The sequence below is a fragment of the Ptychodera flava genome, chromosome 13 (genome assembly GCF_041260155.1).
Source record: "Ptychodera flava strain L36383 chromosome 13, AS_Pfla_20210202, whole genome shotgun sequence".
Taxonomy (NCBI): Eukaryota; Metazoa; Hemichordata; class Enteropneusta; family Ptychoderidae; genus Ptychodera; species Ptychodera flava.
The window spans coordinates 21635054-21655020 of NC_091940.1; the positions used below are offsets into that span (position 1 = coordinate 21635054).

General features: G+C 36.5%; 2 protein-coding genes across 2 annotated transcripts; one reads left to right on the forward strand and one right to left on the reverse strand.

The window, feature by feature from the left end:
- Positions 1 to 174: 174 nt before the first annotated feature.
- Positions 175 to 6937, reverse strand: LOC139147814 (NADH dehydrogenase [ubiquinone] flavoprotein 2, mitochondrial-like). Its single transcript, XM_070719022.1, has 7 exons — positions 6796 to 6937; positions 6470 to 6529; positions 4908 to 4970; positions 3895 to 4082; positions 2025 to 2122; positions 1530 to 1719; positions 175 to 727 (listed from the first exon to the last, which is right to left on the reverse strand). Exons 1-7 carry the CDS (start codon positions 6832 to 6834, stop codon positions 634 to 636), a joined length of 732 nt encoding a protein of 243 aa, XP_070575123.1. The 5' UTR covers positions 6835 to 6937; the 3' UTR covers positions 175 to 633.
- Positions 6938 to 7150: 213 nt separating this feature from the next.
- LOC139147811 (ankyrin repeat domain-containing protein 35-like) lies at positions 7151 to 13071 on the forward strand. The gene is made up of 5 exons (XM_070719019.1): positions 7151 to 7698; positions 8438 to 8562; positions 10609 to 10774; positions 11057 to 11672; positions 12586 to 13071. The coding sequence occupies exons 1-5, from the start codon at positions 7494 to 7496 to the stop codon at positions 12932 to 12934; spliced, it is 1461 nt and encodes a 486-aa protein (XP_070575120.1). The 5' UTR covers positions 7151 to 7493; the 3' UTR covers positions 12935 to 13071.
- Positions 13072 to 19967: the final 6896 nt, after the last annotated feature.

Genomic DNA, 19967 nt, shown 5'->3' on the forward strand with positions numbered 1-19967 from the left:
CAAAAACAGGCAACGACAACGTTATTTTGTTGGATTGCCAGATTATAAAAGTTACTTTAAATTTGGCAGATGAAGCACTTGTTGAATATGCAAAAGTTCTATATTCTAGATATTTTGATAATGTGAACAGTAAATAAAGTTAGTGCAAAAGCAGAAAGACACACACTTGCAATGTTGATTTTTTTCACTTTATTATTCTGCTTTTTTGAATAAATCTAGTCAAAAAAACTTCAAGTGATATCTACAGATACCAGATAAACAGTGGTTGGTCTACATAAAACTGTGGATCTGTCAACAAATGCAAATTGTCAATACAGTCAAACCGTGAATTTCAGTTGTAATCATTCCATCCATACACAGAGAATGAAAGTACTATAATTTACAAGCTGAGCAGAAAACTATGGGGGACTTGTTTTGGTTAGCATATTGCAACCCTGTTGATTTAAATACAGCTCCCTAGCTTGAGGATAAACTGATACACTCTGCACTCGGATTTCCTCACAACGAAAAACACCAGTTGCTTCTTTTGTTTTCGAGCAGAGTGTGAAAGATACCCCAATGTCTGCAAGATTGAAGGAATTAAGTCCATGGATGCTGGCAAAACACACACGCCAAAGAGTAATGCATACAAATTTACAAATCATCCCTCACACCAAAACCTGGTCCTGTTGGTGGAGTGCTGAGTGACGTCAGACCTCCATGTGGCTCTGCAGCAAACCTGCCACTCCTGTTACAGGGAGAGAAATAGAAACTTGTGTTAGGGTAGAATGCACCTCGGGGACAGATATTCGGACTCTCAAACTTTTACAATTCTTTTCTGATTTACCACTTGTTGGGGTTCATTTTAAAGCTCTTGGTGTAAGGAAAATTTTCACTATCATAGTTTTTTGAAAATCTGAAATTTTATTTTTCTCTATTTTTGATTTTCAAATATTGATAAATCTTGGGTAATTTATTTCTCTGGTACCAAAATTAGCAAAGTGACCCTCGATTTTTATGCTTGATTTTGAAAGAGAGTGGTTGAAAGATTCCTTTTGAGGAACTTTGAGCTAAGGTTTGAGTCTTTCACTTTCGAGTTGCAACAAACTTAATATTCACATACTCATCTTTGTCAATGCAACTGGTTACACATTCACAGCTTTTGAAAAACCTAACCATCGCACCACACTTCTCCAGCAACCAATATCTACACTGGAAAACCAAGGTTTTATTTGATACTCAAGCTTTGCTTCTCTAAGTGGCAAAAACATTTTTCCACACACACTTTGTTGTCTAAATGGACATAAAATATCACAGAGTGAGTAAGGTACATGTCAACATTTGAACATCAAAGCTTGAATCAGTCCCATTGTTGTGATGGTATACCTGTACCTTTCCACTTTTCATTACGGATGAAAACATACAGAAACGTTAAAAAGCATTTGGTTTCATTGTGGATGGCAACACATGCAGGGCAATTGTAGAAAATTAAACACTTGAATACCACTTCATACTAAATACAGCACATTTCAAGATTTTTGTCACATTACCTTGGTCCAGCTTTGGGTGTCCTATTTGCTTTGAGATCATCAATTATTTCTTCCATATCACTGACAGACAGATCTTCATAATAATTGTCATTGACTTGTACCATTGGTGCATTCACACAGGCACCTAGGCATTCTACTTCAGTTAGTGTAAAGAGGCCATCTTGACTTGTACCGCCAACTGTAGTGATACCTACAATACACAGGAATCAGAATTTCTATGAAAGAACTTTGTCACCTATTGGTTACGTGTAGGATATTTTGGGCTTCATATATCATGGGCAGAATGTAACAGCACACAGGGGATACATGCTGTCCATACTTGATATTGTGAAAAGCAAATGCAATTTAAAGGAAAAGACCTTGAATGTGATGTTAATCACACAGATTGATGCTAAAATTTAATGTTTGAAATTTGAGATAGGATCAAAAAAGTGTTCTCTTCATCTTCCAACATTCTCTGATCCACTTAATCACATAAGTTGAAGACATACTTACCTGTTTTCCTCTTAATAGCATCTAGAATAGAGTCTGAATCACGAAGCATACAGGGTGTTGTCGTGCAGATCTGAATATGGTATTTACCTACTGGATTTCTGTCAATTGAAGAGAGACAACAATCTAAATTTTAGAAACTTTACAGCTGCAGATGTCTCGGAACCAACATTCAATACTCAATATTAGATTGCAAGCAGAGGCAAGGACAACCTATGGTACTTTGGAAGGTCTAGTCCCCTGTGTTTGTATTGTAAATGCATCTGGTATACACTTGGTTGACAGACTTTGTTAAGGATGTACGATCAGAAAAATATAAGCGTACTGCGCCGATTTCCGTGCAGAAATGTATCCATAGTAACCACGCGCGCATAGTGACGTTCCGAACGTTTTGCGTTGTACAAATGTCGTCTGCAGGTAAAGGAAAATCGCGCCGAGAAAATGTTCAGCGTGCCCTCAAAACACGCTGGAAGGTACGAGAATTCAGCAAAGAGATAAAAAAATGCAACATGACCGTAGCCTGTACAGCGTAAGTCAGAAGTACGTCTGATTCGCTATTCGTGGTTATAATTCCAATGATAGTGTCGCTAGTAGACCTACCGGAGAATGGAAGAATGGCCGTCGCATTGTCGATTTGAGTGAACAAGCCGAAAATCTTGACACTTGTGTCATTTGCGGGCTTGCCTTTACGATTGTCATCGTGTATTGGAGAAACGCCAAGTTCACGGCCTCGGCTTCTGGCTCCACGTAGTGTGTGACAACTTACTTAGCCTGCAGCGAAGTCAACCTAATCCCCACCGATAAGCGTCACGGCAATAAATATTACGTGATTTTTTGTATGCTGTATAGACTCTAAAAAGTAGAAGAACCTAAAAGTCTTTGCTTTGTTCTGTCATTTCCCTCTCATTAAAGTTTAATGGTAGGCTTGAATCATGACCATGCCTGGACAGGGCCACTGCAGGTAGCCACGGCAGGTCAGCAGCATTTGAAGAGCGCCCTCGTGCGACGAACCCGGGAGAGCATGGTTTATCGCCAGAACCTGTAAATCCTAGTTAGTTTTTGCAAAATTGTGAAAAATCGAGCTCGGTGACCTACTAAACAAAATGTGGTTTTGAAAAATTCACAAAAAGTGCTATTATTTGGCAAAGTTTGAGAAAATTGACATTAGTAGAAACTATCAATAATTAATAAATTACCCTCTCCCATTCCTAAAATTTGGGGCATATTTGTTGCAATTTTGGTTAAAAAATAAATATGATGACTTTTTAACTCAATTTTAATGTAAGTAAAATCTTCAAAGTAGCTTAGGTTTATAATTTCTTTATTCTTTTACAGTGTAAACGTGGAAAATGCAATCATGATATAAATATGAAAATGATGACCTGTTTTATTGATTTTTAGTGATTTTGTGAAAAACCGTGAATTTTAATGTAATTTTGTAAAAAAACAAGCGTGGTGACCCCATGTTTTTTTCGCAGTTTTGGACTATTCACATATGTAGGTATTCAAAAATCCCATTTGAAAAAAATTGACATTACTTTTACTTTTCCGATCGTACATCCTTAACAAAGATAGCACACTATCAAAGCATGGAAGACTGCAACAGTTGTACACAGTAGTTGGCTTGGAAAGCCTATGGCCACTGCTTTCGTTATAAAAGGACGACGGTACATTTCTCTGAAAATTATTCTATACATTGCAATTTTCTTCCTAAACTGGAAGAAGATACCTCTGTGTGTTACTGATGATAATGATTTCGGTAAGACAGAAATAGTTTTCCATCAGTAATGAACTTCAAATGATAATTGATGTGAAATGATGACAATATGCCTAGCAAATAATTGGGTCTATGAAATGTTTAACCAATTCCTACCTATTAAACATGGTGTAAAATGTTGCCACTTCATAGACTCTCATTTTGGACATATCTAACATTTCAGCTACTTTGTTCATGGCTGCTATCGGTAGCCATCCATACTGCCGCTGGGCAAGGTCCAACACTGGTATGACAGCAGCTGCCTGGTGACCCTTGGGGTAGTTGGCAATGATTTCTTTGGCTCTCTGGAAATGTAAACACAGCTATGAGTCAGCAAACAGATTGTTTAACTTTCAAAGTTGAAGCATAGTCCCCCTCTACTGTCTATGGTTGAAGATCATTGTATTCGGCTCAAAATTCATGTTCTCTTTGATTTTATTTTTATTACAGCTGTTGACTATAACTTTTTGTCCTTGGCAATACAATATAGCAGTGTTGCATCATACATAGGAGCAGGTTTTAGTTGTATTCAAAGAAATCGAAAATATAAGTTCTTTTCATATTATGGCTGTAATTATGAAAACAACAATTCTATAAAACTGCTAATAACAAGATTGGAACAAATTTGGGATAATTGGATTTTCATATTTTTCAAATTTCTCAAAAGTGTTAGGTGCCGTATAGCTGAATGTTGCAATATCGCAAATTACTCATAAAAACAAGAGTGTCATGTAAAAAGAAAGGCAGATGAGATTACATTTGTAGATTAAATCGACATTACTTTACCATCCAATTATCCCAAATTAGTTCCAATCGTGTTTAATGGATAGTGCATAAGTTAACATTAGATGATTGGTGGACTGAAAATCACTATATCAAGTAATGATCACCTGCTGAAACATTAACATTGCAAAGTCAGTAATTTTAAATCTTTGAAAATAATTACCCTTGCCCTTAGAAACTACAAGTACTGATCACAGACCTAACTTCAATACTTCCAGTTTTATTTTTATCACCTAAACCATAATTTAAAGAAATCATCATTGCCTGTCATTTCCACAACTGGAATCCATCACATAGTCCTTGTATGACAGTGTTCATCCATAGTTAGGATGTTACAAAACACTTACCTTCAAATTTTCTTGTGTGAATTCAAAAGGAGTGTTTGGATTATTGTCTGGAGTATCGCGGTGCTAAAGCAAGGCAAAATGAAGAAAACGTTAGAAAAAGGTAAAGTTTGAACTTTACTGAAACTTTGTTAACTGAAACTATGTTAACAAAGGAAGAATAAAAAGAGGGAGTAATTATGCACTCTTGTACTAGAGAAACAAATTACCCAAGATTTACAGATATTTGAAATTCAAAATGGCAGCCATCCCTGTGTTAAAGGGAAACAGTCGTCGGACTTTCGCCTGTGTGAGTTTCTTGTTTACAAACAATGTATTTTGTGCATCATCCCATGATATCTAGATGCACCTCATCATCATAGCTGCAACATTTAAATTATACGATGTAGATTATGACAGACATATTTTAACTTTCATCAATCACCATCGTACCTTGGATACAGTGTTAACATTGGTCGTATGGGACCCATACGACCTTTGAACGCAATTCCGACCACTATATCCCTTTAACTGTGACAAAAAGTGAGATTTTTTATTTACACAACTAAACAGTGGAAACTTTACTTACTCAAAGAGCTTCAAAATGAACCCAACAAGCTATGTACCAAAAAAGAACCATAAAATTTTGAGACTCTGAATTATCGCTTCCCCAAATGCCTCTGTCTTAAAGGTATACTGTCACCTGTTCCAATTTTGCCACAGTTACCATGGAAAGAGAAAATCTAATCAATCACAGATTTTAAGCGGATGGCCGCTTTTTAAAAACAGTGTCCTTCATGGGCATTTTGAATACCAAGGAACGCCCCTTTGACCATATATGGGCATATTTAGATTACAGGTGACTGTACGGTATACCTTTAATAGAGCTCCCATGTTAGAAAAATATAAATGTATACCAAATGTGAGCTAAAAATAAAGGAGTTTGATAGTGTGATTTCCTCAGTCACTAGTGTAGTTTTAATTGTCAATATTGTATTGCAATAACAGAATACCAAATGCATTTTTCCAAGAAGCGAGGAGCTTCGTTTGTGGTCAGGATACCACTACAATCATGTTATTGTATGGGTATCATCACATGAGTGAAGGCATAGTACATCCTTTTTCTCCCTGAAAGCTACACTTTGTAATGCTCAAATGAAATACGTTGAATGCAACCGTAACTTTTGATGAACTGGCAGAGGAAACATAAGTACCAAAATAATGTAAGACTTGCTATATTGTATGTTGAATAGCCATTTTCAGTTAGCGTATGAATATTCATTTTTGATCAAGCAAAATAAGACGATTTATTTGTATTTGTTTTGAACGTGACTTTCCCATATTTTTGGAGATGTCACGAACTTACAACAATACTTTCTCATCTTGGTCGGGAAAACATTCACATCATCCACGTTATGTGATGATATCATCCATATGTGTTTTATAATTACATCTGTAAATATGATACACAATGTTCATTCATCATGTGGCTTAAATTATTTAATACTATGGACCAATGGAAATCAAAGCCCATGTAAGTCTTGAGAACAAGAGACGAGTTCAAAGATACATGTTAACACACTTACCACAAATAATTGATCAGAACATACTGGTGCAGCTCTGTGGAAGGCCCTAGCCTGGTTCCTCTGGAGGGGGAAACAAAATCGTGAAATTCTACATGCATTTACATCACAAACTATATGTAACTAAAAACAGTTGCAATTGTCCATATAGCTCTGAAACAACAAGAATACGAGACTGTTTGGGAGTGAAATTGCAGCAGTGAAGAGAGGTCATGACATGGTGTGGACTGTGAGGCGCACGGTCATCATGGTGGTGGCAAAGCTGTCGAAGTTGGTACAAAATGGATGTGATAATAAACTGGACAATCTATTTATTATACAGTACTCACAATAAGGCCTCCAGCTGATCGAAGCGCGCACGAAAGCATTTTCTCTTTGACGTAAGGTGTCTCTGCCCGTCTGCCTTACAGGTTACCTACAGACTACGATTTATATAACATCCGGGACATTTAACCTTTCCCCTCTGGGTCAAAGTAAAGAGGTGAGCTGTGAAGATAATAATCAGATCTCACTCTTAAATGTACAGAAAGTATGACTAGAACTCGAGATTTTAATTCAAAGTATTCATAAATTTGATATTTTTGTGTCTCAAAAGACATAAGGAATTAAAACCCGAGATAACCAAGGTCAACCGGAAGAATCAACTGCGCAGACTCTAATCAATTTTTGTTGCCGCGGAGCTGTAAACAGAAGCCCCGACGTCGACGTCCGTCATACCTCAACACTGGGACAGGATCATACAAGTCGGTCCAAAGGAACGATGTTGAGCATTTGAGAAGGGTATAAGTTTTAACGTGTGGGAGAACGTCGCATGTACTACAGACCAATCGACATCTCTAGTTACAGCTTGTCGTAGACGGGAAATTTTGGCAGTACAGTACTCAAGGCGTGTACCGAGTTTTGATTTGGGCGTCTGCAGCACTCACGTAATATCCCGATTCATAGTGGCAATTTTACCCTTCTGCCAATCGGGTCAAATATTCGTCAGTGCCTTGTAAGTTGTCGTTACCGAACTAACTGCACCGAAATGGCGAGTACCGGGCGAGGCGGGAAAGGGAAAAAACAACATCCAAAAGAGAAGTTATTCAATTTGACGTTGAAATGCTTCACGAACGAAACTTTTCCGTTAAAGAAAATCCACAATGACATGAAAATACGAGAACTTAAAGCCCTAGTTGAATTTGTTGCCGGGATACCGAGCCATTTGCAAAGACTGAATTACCTTGATGACGGTAAGTTTGTGGTCGGTGCTTTATTTATTCATATTGACTTTTCAGTCGTGGCATTAATATTGCGCCATTAACAATTATTTATTCAAAGAAATTGTTTGCAGTCCCGGTGCGGTGCAGTAATACTTCCTATGCAGGTGTTATTCACCTGTATACATTCTGTACATTTGCGAAGTGTTGTTCAGTCGAGGCACCATGGTCATGAGAGAGAGAGAGAGAGAGAGCGGGGCCTGTACTAATGACAAGCCCAATTTTAAACTGTATTATAACAACGTGCATTTTATTAAATACATGGTGTGAATGGAAATGTTTTTACAAGCTGTGGTGCATATAGGGAAACAATGAAACAAAACAATTATTTTTTTGCCATCTGTCATACTTGCCTTGACCGAACTGTCTACTGCCATGTAAAGTCTTGATTTCATCATTAACCTGCTCAGCAGTTGTACATAGTGCTTTAAGCATCATATCATAATAAGTAAAAATCTTATGTAACCAAGGACTGAAATATTTCATTAAAATCCTGTGTATTTTCTCTGCTTTAATTTTGTGATTGGAATTTCACAATGATGTCTAGTTTACCAGAAAGCAAGCTGAAATGTGTGTCTGAACAATCCCAGCCAGCAATACAGTGCAGTGATAAGGTAAATGTGTAACTTATATTACTGGAGCCTTTAAATATAGAAGAAGAGCCAGGTTTCCTATTCACGCACAATGTCTTTTGTTCACCTTCTCTTGATAGGAGATATGACTGATGACACAGACATCAAATATCATGACATCGTGCCTGGTGCTACTCTCTTACTTGATATCTGGAACATGTGGAAATCGTTAGTTGAGGCTGTAGCAGAGGGAGATCCTGAAAAGGTAATTTCAACTTGATGTGTATTGTTTGCATGACATAACAACTTGAAATTATGGTCCAACATGGTAAAGCTGTGTTTTCCAAAGTAAACCAAGGAAAAAAGTGATTTTTTATGTACCATTTAATCAAAGTTTTCTGTGCATCAACATACACCAAGCAAATGTAATCCATTTCCCTTCCAATCAGGACCTTCTCTTAAAGTTAGAAAAGGGAGAGCGTTGTGATGGTGCAGCCTAAATTGCCAATTTAGACCAAACCAACTTGACCCTGAGGTACTGAGAATTTGGCCGAAAACTTACTCAGCCCAAACTGGGTCTAAATCTGGATATCCAACACAGTGTTCAATAAGTAAACATAAATAAAATAAAATCTGTAGTTTTGTGGTTTCCATCATCATTGAAGGCTAAGTTTTTGCCATAGATGGTGTGTAGAGGGTTGAAGGGTTGGGTTTTGGCTGATGTAATTTGTCAGGATGGAACAAGCATACAAGAGAAGAGTGTTGAATGTGTATTGGTAAATCAGTTAACCCCGGCCTCTATGTAGTTACGGCAAGGCCAGCTACACAAACATAACAGGGTTTGGCTGGTTATATATAATGTAGTCAGTGCACATGCAACAACAATTTGTTTTAATCGTATGTCTAATCTCCTTAGTAGAAATTGGGTGGTTAGAGTGGAGTTTGGTTTTGGCTGAGTCACATGTGTGCACTGAGTTGATTTTAGGCTGCGGTGGAATTTGGTTCAAGTTTATCATGGGCCAAGTTGGTCTCTGCCCAAGTTGGCCAATTCCAAATTGAGTTGGGGAGACTGGCTTTGTTGCCTACAGACTTAGAACCAGTAGTGGTACAAACTCCTATTAGGCCGATATTTAAATTTGTTTTACAAACCGACAAAATCTCCGAGTAGTTACATTGTTACTGATGGCTTGGAGTGTAGATTTTACAAATTGTCAACTATGATAGAGGCATTAGATATACAGACACTATTGACAGAACAAATTCTAAGCATTTCCATATGCCTCCAAATGACATAAAAAAACTCTTAAAATATGCATAACAAAAATGCCCTAAAAGTTGCAAAATGGAAGTATATATTAACACCATTTCTGAAAAAAAATATTCCAAATTGGTAACAGTAGGGGTAGTGATACAGAAGAACGATATATTTATTCTTGTATTCTTAGTCTTATCAGATGTTTAAAGCTATGTAAGTTTCAATCAAGTTTAAGCAATCAATGAAGTGTGAAGAGTATACACGTACATGGAAGCAGGCTGTTTAAATTTCTGTCCGTTGAAAATGACAATCATGTTAACTTATTTTGACAAATTTAAGATGATTGATATTGCATAGTTCTTATAACATTCAATTGAATTTAATATTTCAGTCCCAATGTATTAGCTGAGCAACTGGGGATATGTTGCTGTTCCCGTTTAATTAAATTTACCCAGCAATGTTGTTTAATGCAGAGTACAACATTTCTGAGATGTTAAGTAAATACATATACATGTAATTACGCCAGGCTTCCATATCGCTTAAATCACCTGTGGTTTGCAGGATTATAGGGAAATACAGATTACACTTAGTGATACTGAAACATGTGGTAGTGTGTGCCTCAAACGTGAAACTTAAAATTCTGCTCAAACTTTCCTCAATGAAACTTTCAGTCATTCTCTTACCAAGTCTCTTACCAAATCAAGAATAACAATCAGGGGTCACTGTTGTCACTAGAGAAACAAATTATCTAACATTTTAAATACTTATATTTAAAATTCAAAATGGCTGCCGTCCCTTTGTTTACTCTGTGGGGAAAAAATAAATTTGTTAATTTTAGAAAAACTAAGACTGTGAAAATTTTCATACCGCAAGGGCTTTAAAATGGGCCACCACAAGTGGTCGATCAGAAAAGAATTGTAAAACTTGTAGAGTCTGAATATCAGTCCCCGAGGCCCATATACCTTAGTCAAGCCAGAATATAACCTGCTACTTCTCCCAAAATACTGCCAAACTTGGGCAAAATATCTGATACCACATTTTTATTCACATTCACAGGTGTTTGCACTTGGTGTGACACAAAACACCACGTACAGCACACCCAACTCAGCGAGAATGAACCCACGTCAGCGTGCCGCCTGGATCGATGAAAGGGCATTCATTGCATTGTGTATAGCATCTCATCGAGGCAATACAAACTTGGTCACCAAACTTATAGATGCAGGTAAATGGAATCGAAATACATACAGTAGTTCTTGCACATCGATAGACTGTGACACAGAATGCTAGTAAAGTCAATATATTTGGGTATTGATGATTTAGATTGCTGTGAACAACACAAACTTTTACTCAAACCAAATCTTTTGGTGTAAGTGTAGGATGTTCAAAGTATGCACAAATTAAAAAATTTTGTTCAGTTTTCCCTGTCCCTTCAAATATTTATGATTTTGATTATAGTTTTCACTACATTGACGCTAATTTGTTCGATTGATTCCAATCATTGCAGGTGCTGATGTGACAGCCAAGACACCCAATGGAAGAACAGCATTACACATAGCAGCTGCACAGGGGAAAAATAACTGTGTTGAAATATTGTTGAACAGGGGAGCCAAAATTGATGACCCCGATGAGAACGGGCAGACTCCTCTCACCATCGCAGCGGCATGGGGCCACAAATCCTGTGAGCGTCAGATATTCCTGTACCAATGGCAGCAGAGGGCTGCAAAACAGAAACCCATCAAGGACGATGGGAAACGGATGGCCCACCAGATATTTGACTCCAAGACACCCACCTGGATCAAAGGTGACAAGGGTCAAATGTACACTGCACAGATTTTACCCCCAGATGAGTTCTCGGGGACCCACCTCAGTTCGCCCAAGAGGGATTCGCGGCCACCGACTGCACCAGAAGAGGCCCTTCAGTTGAAAACTCTGACAGAAAATGGTGAGGGGGACATGCAAAATGGAAATGAAATGGAAAGGCCCGCTCGGGAATTGACATTTCAGCTTGAGGAGGGCATTGTTAGACCGGAGAAAGATCCCAGTTATTACAGCAGAGAGGGAAGTGCGGCTAGTGATCTGAGTGCAAGCAGGGAAAGGAAACAGCTAAGCAAAGAGGAACTGTAAGTTTCTCCTTTGACCTATTTCTTGTGACTTGATTATAGTTATCCTAGTCATAAGATTGAAATTAATCTGATAGAGAATCTCTTTCAGTACTGCACGTAGGATTTATGTAGTATTTTGAAAAATATTTACACAGAGTTGTACAGAATTTAATCAACCAATTTTGAGTCACACACTAACTTCTTGTTTTTTATTTGTCATCATTTAGTTATCAATCTTTTCTTTGAACTTTATTGGATCAACGTCATTGATTGTTTATGCATAGAAATATCTTTTAGAAGTTGCTTCTGATGGTATACAGTACAAAATGGCATTTCAGTGCAAGGAGAGAAATGGTAGGAAGCAGTTGTAAGTTTCATCCTAAGGTATAACATGCCCGGCAATTGAAAGACTTAAAACTTTTGCTCAGAATTTCAATAAGGAAGCATTAAAGCCATAAACCATTCCCTTTCAATATCACAAATAAAAAATCAGAGGTCAAGTTGCATAGTTTGGTACCAGAGAAACAAGTGGCCAGATGTTTACCAACACTCTGAATTGAAAATGGTCACCATCCCCATGTTAACTATATGGGGAAATGAAAAAAAAGTTCAATTTTCACAAAAATAACTAGTGAAAATTTTACTTACTCTGCGAATAAACTTCAAAAGAGTGTCCAAAAGTGGTAGACCAAAAAGTGTTCTAAAAGTTTTGGGGTCCTAATATCTATCCCTGTGGCACATTCTACCTTAACACTTTGTCACTGAAAGAGCCAGGTACTTAAAGCGATCCCCTAGATTTCTATTTATTCCCTGCACGAAACATCTCTACCTTTGAAATGTTCTTTTAACACTTGAATCAACATCAAAGCACCATTCAGAGGCAATCTCTGTAACTTGTTCTGCTAACCACCGTACCTTTTCTCTCTGGCAGTCAAAAACTGAAGGAAGAAGAAGCGAAACGAGAAAAGGAAAAATCATATGAAATGTGGCTGGCTAAGAAGAAAGCTGCAGAGAAGAAGATCAGAGAGAAGAAGAAACAACAACTTGAGGCCAAAAAGATCAAAGAACAGGAAGAAAAGAGGGCTTTAAATGAAAGGGAGAAATCATATGACACCTGGCTGAAAGAACAGAGGCAGGGAAAAGGAGGGCGTGCAGTTAGACCACAGTTTGGTGGTCAAAGAGGGCGCTCTCCAGGCCCTATGAGCCCAGACGATAAAACATTTGATTTGCTTAGGTTACGGAAAGAAATGGACATTTTCAATACTTTACCAACAACATAGACAATTCTATTGTTTAATCAGTCCGAAAATGGTTGTAGGAGTGGACATTTGCAAAGTTCATACAAGGATGGACACTGACAATGTTGTAAAAACAACTGAATTTCAAAGAATGTGGATGAGGGCGCTGTTATCCCTGATATGTGCATGTCTACCAGGTATATTGTGAGACAAGCAGGGGCAGGTAGCACAATGTGTTTCCTCAAATCCAATTGGATGTTTGATCTGAAAAGTTCTTTGCTTGAAATGTTGCAAATGTGTGCATGTTTGTTAACTACATTTCTAATGCAGCTAGTGCAGGAAAAACCATGCCGTTGGAGATCGAAGTTGTTTCTTTTTAAACAGTAGTTAACTGTGGTCTCAGATTCCAGAATATCCAAACAACTATATTCAATTTGGATTATTCTATGACAGTACCGTATATAACCAGAGGCAAAAAATTACAGGTAACATTGTCATCCAGGCATATTACTTTACCTATATCTGAATATCTGTACCAACAGAAACAGTCTCTGTTTCAAGCAATATTGTGCAGTATTTGCAGTTTACATCACAGATTTCCCAGTTGTGTTCAAATGTTGTTGCTGCTTTGTGCACGCAAGTAACCCATGTATAGTTTACACATGACTGATATTCGGGCAGAATTAGGAACGTATGGTTGATTAACATTCACATCTAAGATTAAGGTCACTCACGGAAGTGTGTAGGTTTCACATATGAATTTGGCTTGTGAAAGTTTATATATATATATATATATATATATATATATATATATATATATATATATATATATATATATATATATATATATATAAAACATTCAAATGCTTCCATGAACCTGAGTCACTAACGGAAGTGTGTAGGTTTCACACACACACATATATATATATATATATATATATATATATATATATATATATAAAACATTCAGATGCTTCCACGAACCTGACACAATTTTGGGGTTTTTTACTCTGAAACAAGATGAAATATCAAAAATCAAATATCCAGAGATGTTGCCTCTGTACCATTTTCTCTTGCTACCTTAGTGATGTATGTAATATTACATAGGTATTTTTCAACACCTTTGTTTTGTAAGTCTGGAGCTGTGAGGAGTGAGAGCGCCCTCATAGAATGATTTTGCGGATTCAGTGCAGTGCTCAACTTTTTCCTTTGAATAAGTATTGCAGCTATTAATTTTAAAAATCAATCAATGCAAAACTCACTGCAATTATTGCAGTTTTACTTATTGATGTACTTCATTCTGTTGTGACATCGCACTTTCTGTTTGAAATCCGTCCATTCAGTGCCTGTGTCTGTTCTTAATTTTATTGCACTTTAAGTTTTTTTGGTGCGGAATGGAATAGCTCAGTCAATCAAGATCAAAATCACATGTGTCACTGAGTTTGTGTTGCTAATGATTTCTGGAATAAAATGCAATTCATTTTTAGCAAGTTTGTATTTGTGGTTGGGTATGTTGACTCCGAGACTTTAAACGACACACCAATCATTAAAATCTATTGATGCAGATTGACTGGACTGGTATAATATCATGATTTTTTTATTGACGTTATAAGTTGTGTAACACTCATGCTGAAAAATATTGACAAAGAAAGTGACCAGGCGAATTTATTTTACAACGATTTACCACTTTCCTGGGGTTTTTTATACTTCAGATTTAGGTATGTTAAATGCCAAAATTTGAAATAACAATGCGACTTCGCCAAGAAATAGGCCATTAACTGATTTATTGATGTCATTTAGTTGTGGAGTATCAGGATCTCAATTAAATCAAGTATATGTTTTGGAAAATCAGCCGAGCTATGCTCTAATATTTGTTCTTGTGGTAGAATATGCACCTCGGGTCAGGTATTCGCACTCTCAAATATTAAAAACTTTTTTCTTACCACTTGAGGGAGCTTATTTTAAAGCTGTTGGTGTAAGAAAGTTTTTCCACGGTCTTAGTTTTTCAAAAATTAAAAATTTTATTTTCCCCCTCACTATGATATTAACACAGGGATGGCAGCCATTTTGAAGACAATGTTTAGGTAATTTGTTTTTCTCGTACCACAAATAATTTTACCATGTCATATTCACAACAGAGTAGTACTGTGCCACATTCTTTCTGTTGTGATTTTGAGTGTATGCCATCATTAGGTCTGCCAAAAGTGAAGTTGGAGTCGCATGTAACTGTCATGAATGTCTCGCTGTCAACTATGGTCAATAATATAATTTCTAGTGACAGTAGCTGTAACTATTGATGATTTTTTTCACTTTATGTGTTCTGTATGCCAACTGCAAGTTCTTGTGTTACCCCTAACGACACACTGAAACACAAACTATTCTTCTTGTCAACATAATGTGTATGCAAGTGCACTGTATTCGATCACATTTCGTATTTCAGTGCTGACTAGAATTTACCAATGCATTTTACACATATACAGGCCTAGTTGACAAGCTGAACACTGTATATTTCAATTTATGACATGCTTTCGAAAGGAGAAGAAGAAACTGTGTTTGACAATGAAAACAAAAATAGTGAGAAAAATCATCAAACGTTACAGCTGTATAGTCCCTTTAAAATAATTTTTGGTAAATTATATGAACGACAGAACAACTGACAAAATTGCTGGATTCACTGAGAGCTAATTTCAAATGATGAGTTGAAGGAAAGTGAACTGTCAAATTGTAAAGTTCAAGGGGATGAATATTTCAGGTCAAGGTGAAAGTCAGACAAAACAGTTCATCCTCTTCATTAATAATGGCAGTGCATAGTGAAGCATTGTTCACCTGTGTGTATACTCCTGTAAAACAGTATCATGTCAGCTGTTCATCATTTAACAAAGCTTGAATTGAAAAATTATCAAATGTTGGAGAATGAACTCAAATATTCGATTCTGAATGCAGTTTCCACAAATGCCAAAAATCTTCAAGGATTTGAGGGGGCCGGTATTATTTATAGAATGCACGTATACCAGTATGTAGCCTTAATGTACAACAGTGTCCTACCAGTTTAATTGAAATGAAAACCAAAAAAAATGAATGAAACGAGAAACAGTTTGAATTCAAATTTCAAGCAAATATAGTCACTCCCCTGTCATTGACAACGCTGTCACAGCATATAGTTTTACATAATTCCTGCTTGATAATGCAGATATTATTACCACTATAGCTTACATTGTAATTTAGTAAATTGGGCGTTAGTTTCTGAGGCAGTTTAATTTCACTACCTGCATGTACAGAGCAATCAATTGTAGAATTACAGTGTTTGCGCACGATTCAGTGATCTATTCAGTTCAGGTCATCAAATTTCATTCAAACCATATTTACTATAGCTTTGAATTACGAGCCCTGCACAGATGCAGAAACACAGGTGTTATACAATGCTTAAATTATATTGTCTTTTAGGACAACTGACCCAGTGGATACATCTTCCTATACGCAGATGGTGCTGACTTTGACATTTGAAACTGGTTGCACGTACAGGGAGGATAGATGTCCCACAACCCACCGAAGTGTGTGTATATTCAAGCTAAAATTTGTAAGCCTCGGAATGGCCAGTTCAAAGAATTAGAACTGGTTTCAATAACTGACACAGTAGTACCCCACTTTTGACCGTTCCAGTCTTTTTCCTAAAATTGAATTTTGTTCTCCTTCTTCTTTAAACACAAAGTGTTAGCCTTGACAACAAAATGCATAGAGTAGCGCAACATGTAATTTGGTTGCTGACAAATAAATTCTGTTCTGGACTGAAATTCAGTCGTCAACAATAGAGCTAAACATAACATAACATTGGGAAAAGAACAAGAAATAGATTGCGCCTCGGGTACTCAGGCTCCCAATTTTTTTCAACACTGTTCTGATATACCACTTGTGGGGCTCATTTTAAAGCTCTTGGTGTTAGAAAAATTTACAGTTAATCATTTTTTCGAAAATGGACAATTTTATTGTCCTCCATAGAGTAAACAAAGGAATGTTGGCCATATTGAATTTGGAATATCTGTAACTGTTCTGTAATTTTTCTTCCAGTACCAAATTTTGCACTGTGGTCACTGACTTTTTGATTTGGTAAGAGAATAGTTGAAAGTCTCATTGTAGAAAATTTAAGTAAAATTTTGTTTTCACTTTTGAGGCACATACCACAGGTCCAGTAGGCATAATTTGTGATTTTTTCCTATTATTATCATAAAAATTATTATGAATATTAATAAATTATTAATATGAATGTTACAGAATATTAAAACTTTTTTACACACAATGTCGTCTACTTTGTGTAAATGCTGTCTGGAAACTCCATTGTTGTGATAATTATGATCATTAATAAATTATGATCATGGTTAATAAAGTCATATTTTACACATTGTAATGTGCTTATGTGAACAACCCTCTGGAAACCCTTATATAGTTTCACAATCTATGCCAAAGTATACAAGTGACACCATTGCCCAGGTTCAGTCTACGGCGAGAGTTACTACACAGTGTATATATATATACACTGTGTAGTAACTCTAGCGGTAGACTGAACCTGGGCAATGGTAACTCTCGCCGTAAACTGAACCTGGGCAATGGTGTCACTTGTATACTTTGGCATAGATTGTGAAACATATACAAGGGTTTCCAGAGGGTTGTTCACATAAGCACATTACAATGTGTAAAATATGACTTTATTAACCATAATCATAATTTATTAATGATCATAATTATCACAACAATGGAGTTTCCAGACAGCATTTACACAAAGTAGATGACATTGTGTGTAAAAAGTTTTAATATTATGTAACATTCATATTAATAATTTATTAATATTCATAATAATTTTTTATGATAATAATAGGGAAAAATCACAATTTATGCCTACTGGACCTGTGCACATACTACCTTAATGCAAACAGAGTTGAAAAGAGGAAACACATCAAAACTTCAGCAGAATGTTTTACCTTGCTACTGCTATGAAATATATGACAGACTACATGCACATGGTCCAGAACCTTTCCAACGTTTCGGCGTACGCCAGATCTTTGGGGAGGTTCTTGACTAGGTGACATCGATGTGTCAGAGACAATTTTAGATAGAATATAATCTCTGAATACTGAATCTGTTGTTTTGGTATGAAAATTTTAAACTTCTAGAAGACATAAAACTAGACCAGCTGCTTTTTACAGGCATGAAATACATGACCTGATCTTCTGAAGAAAGTAACTCGAACAATGAAAATATTGAGATATCAATGTACGTACTATGCCCAACTGTAATACCATGAACATGCAATTTTTTTCAACAGTCAAAAGTGATCAAAAGAGGTTTTATAGAGTCTATCTATACACATCGGCTTGGAAAACAAGCTTTGTAAATGATGCTGGAATCAAATTGCATTGACTGTGCGTCATCACAGAGACAACTCAATCCACGCCATTAACAATGAGTCTGCAGGTGTCAATTACTTATTCGTTCGTGTGCTAGTTTCTTACTGCATGTCGAATGAGTGTTGAGAGAGTGAATGTTTCATAATTTGGGCATTGGCTGTGTTGTTCTATGATATGCTACAGCAATTTGCCTCTTCAGCAGGTTGGGCTTTATAGCTGGTTCCTTTATTGCGGCTCATGTCACACAAACTACAAATGATTTGTTGAATGATATAAAAGTTACGGGGAAAAGTCTTGTGGAAATTCTTTTGATTCCCAATTCTTGAAAAGAGAGTGAAATGAGAAAGCCTCACATATTTGTACAGTTTTTTATTATCATGAGAAAACTCAGTTACATTTGGCCATCTTAATCGTTGGAATCCCAGTATCTGACATAGAAAAGACTTCACATTAAAAAAACAGACAGGAAAGACAATGAATGATAACACACAGCAATTTCGTATTTTTTCAAATATTTTCGAGCTTCATCGAGATGAAACACACCTTGAATCGTGTAGTCATTATTTTGCTGAGCATGACTGCACGGCTGCGAAGCGAAAGCATTGCTGTAGTGAGCTTCAAGAATAATCCAACAAAATGCAGAGAATAATCTCATTGTCAGTTGTAATTTACTCATTTTCTTGGACTTGTGAAAGAGAAATATTACTCAAAATCAAAGGAACAATTTTCTAATTATTAAAAGAAATAAATAAAAGAGTTATCTGTTGAGTCTAGGTCTTCAGGTTTCAAAAGTAACAACTTGCAAACACATATTACATCATGTTGTATTTTATGAGCGTATCCTACATTTTTGAGATCAAGAATATAATAAATATTCATTAAAAGTCAGCCCATAACACCACGAGAAGAGTTTTAATATCTGAAGCACAATGTCAGCAATATTGAAGTTTGGGGTGACTTTTGAAAACAGCTGTTGTTTTCAGACAGACAGGAAAACCAGAATGTAAGCAAAGGATGTCTACATATCACAGATTTTAATCTAAATACATAACAGGAAAGAATTGTGATAAATAAAACACCAGATTCCAAACAAATGAAAGCCTCATGAAAGAAACTTATTTGGTAATTTCCCTGCAAAGAGAAAGTGTATCCAATAATATGATACAGTATGTATACTATGATACTATACAATACTATGATGTCTGGCCACTCGAACGAGTGGCCAGACAGACTAGACCATTGTACCCTTTTGTTGGTGCAACTTTGGGGAAAGGTATTCAGCATGACTCCAAAATTTTTACAATATTCTGCTTGAATGATTCCTGTGCTGACTCATTTTGAAGCTTGATGAGTAAATGAAGTTTTTCAGAATTTTTTGTGTGAAAACAGAAAAATTAATTTCTCCTACAGAGTTTACATAGCGATAAAGACCATTTTAAGTGTCAAAATTTTGGTACCAAAATTTGCAATGGGGATCCCAGATATATCTTGATTATGAAAGATCATAGCTGATTGCACTGAGAAAAGCTAGCGGTAAGCATGTACAGAATCATAGGAAAGTGTTGCTTCGAATTTTCACGGCAAAGTTGGGTAAAGTAGCTGCTCGACTGGAAGATCTGTTGTACAGCAGGGCTACGTACCCCTTCCCCTTAGAGGAAAGGTACTGCCCTGCCTTG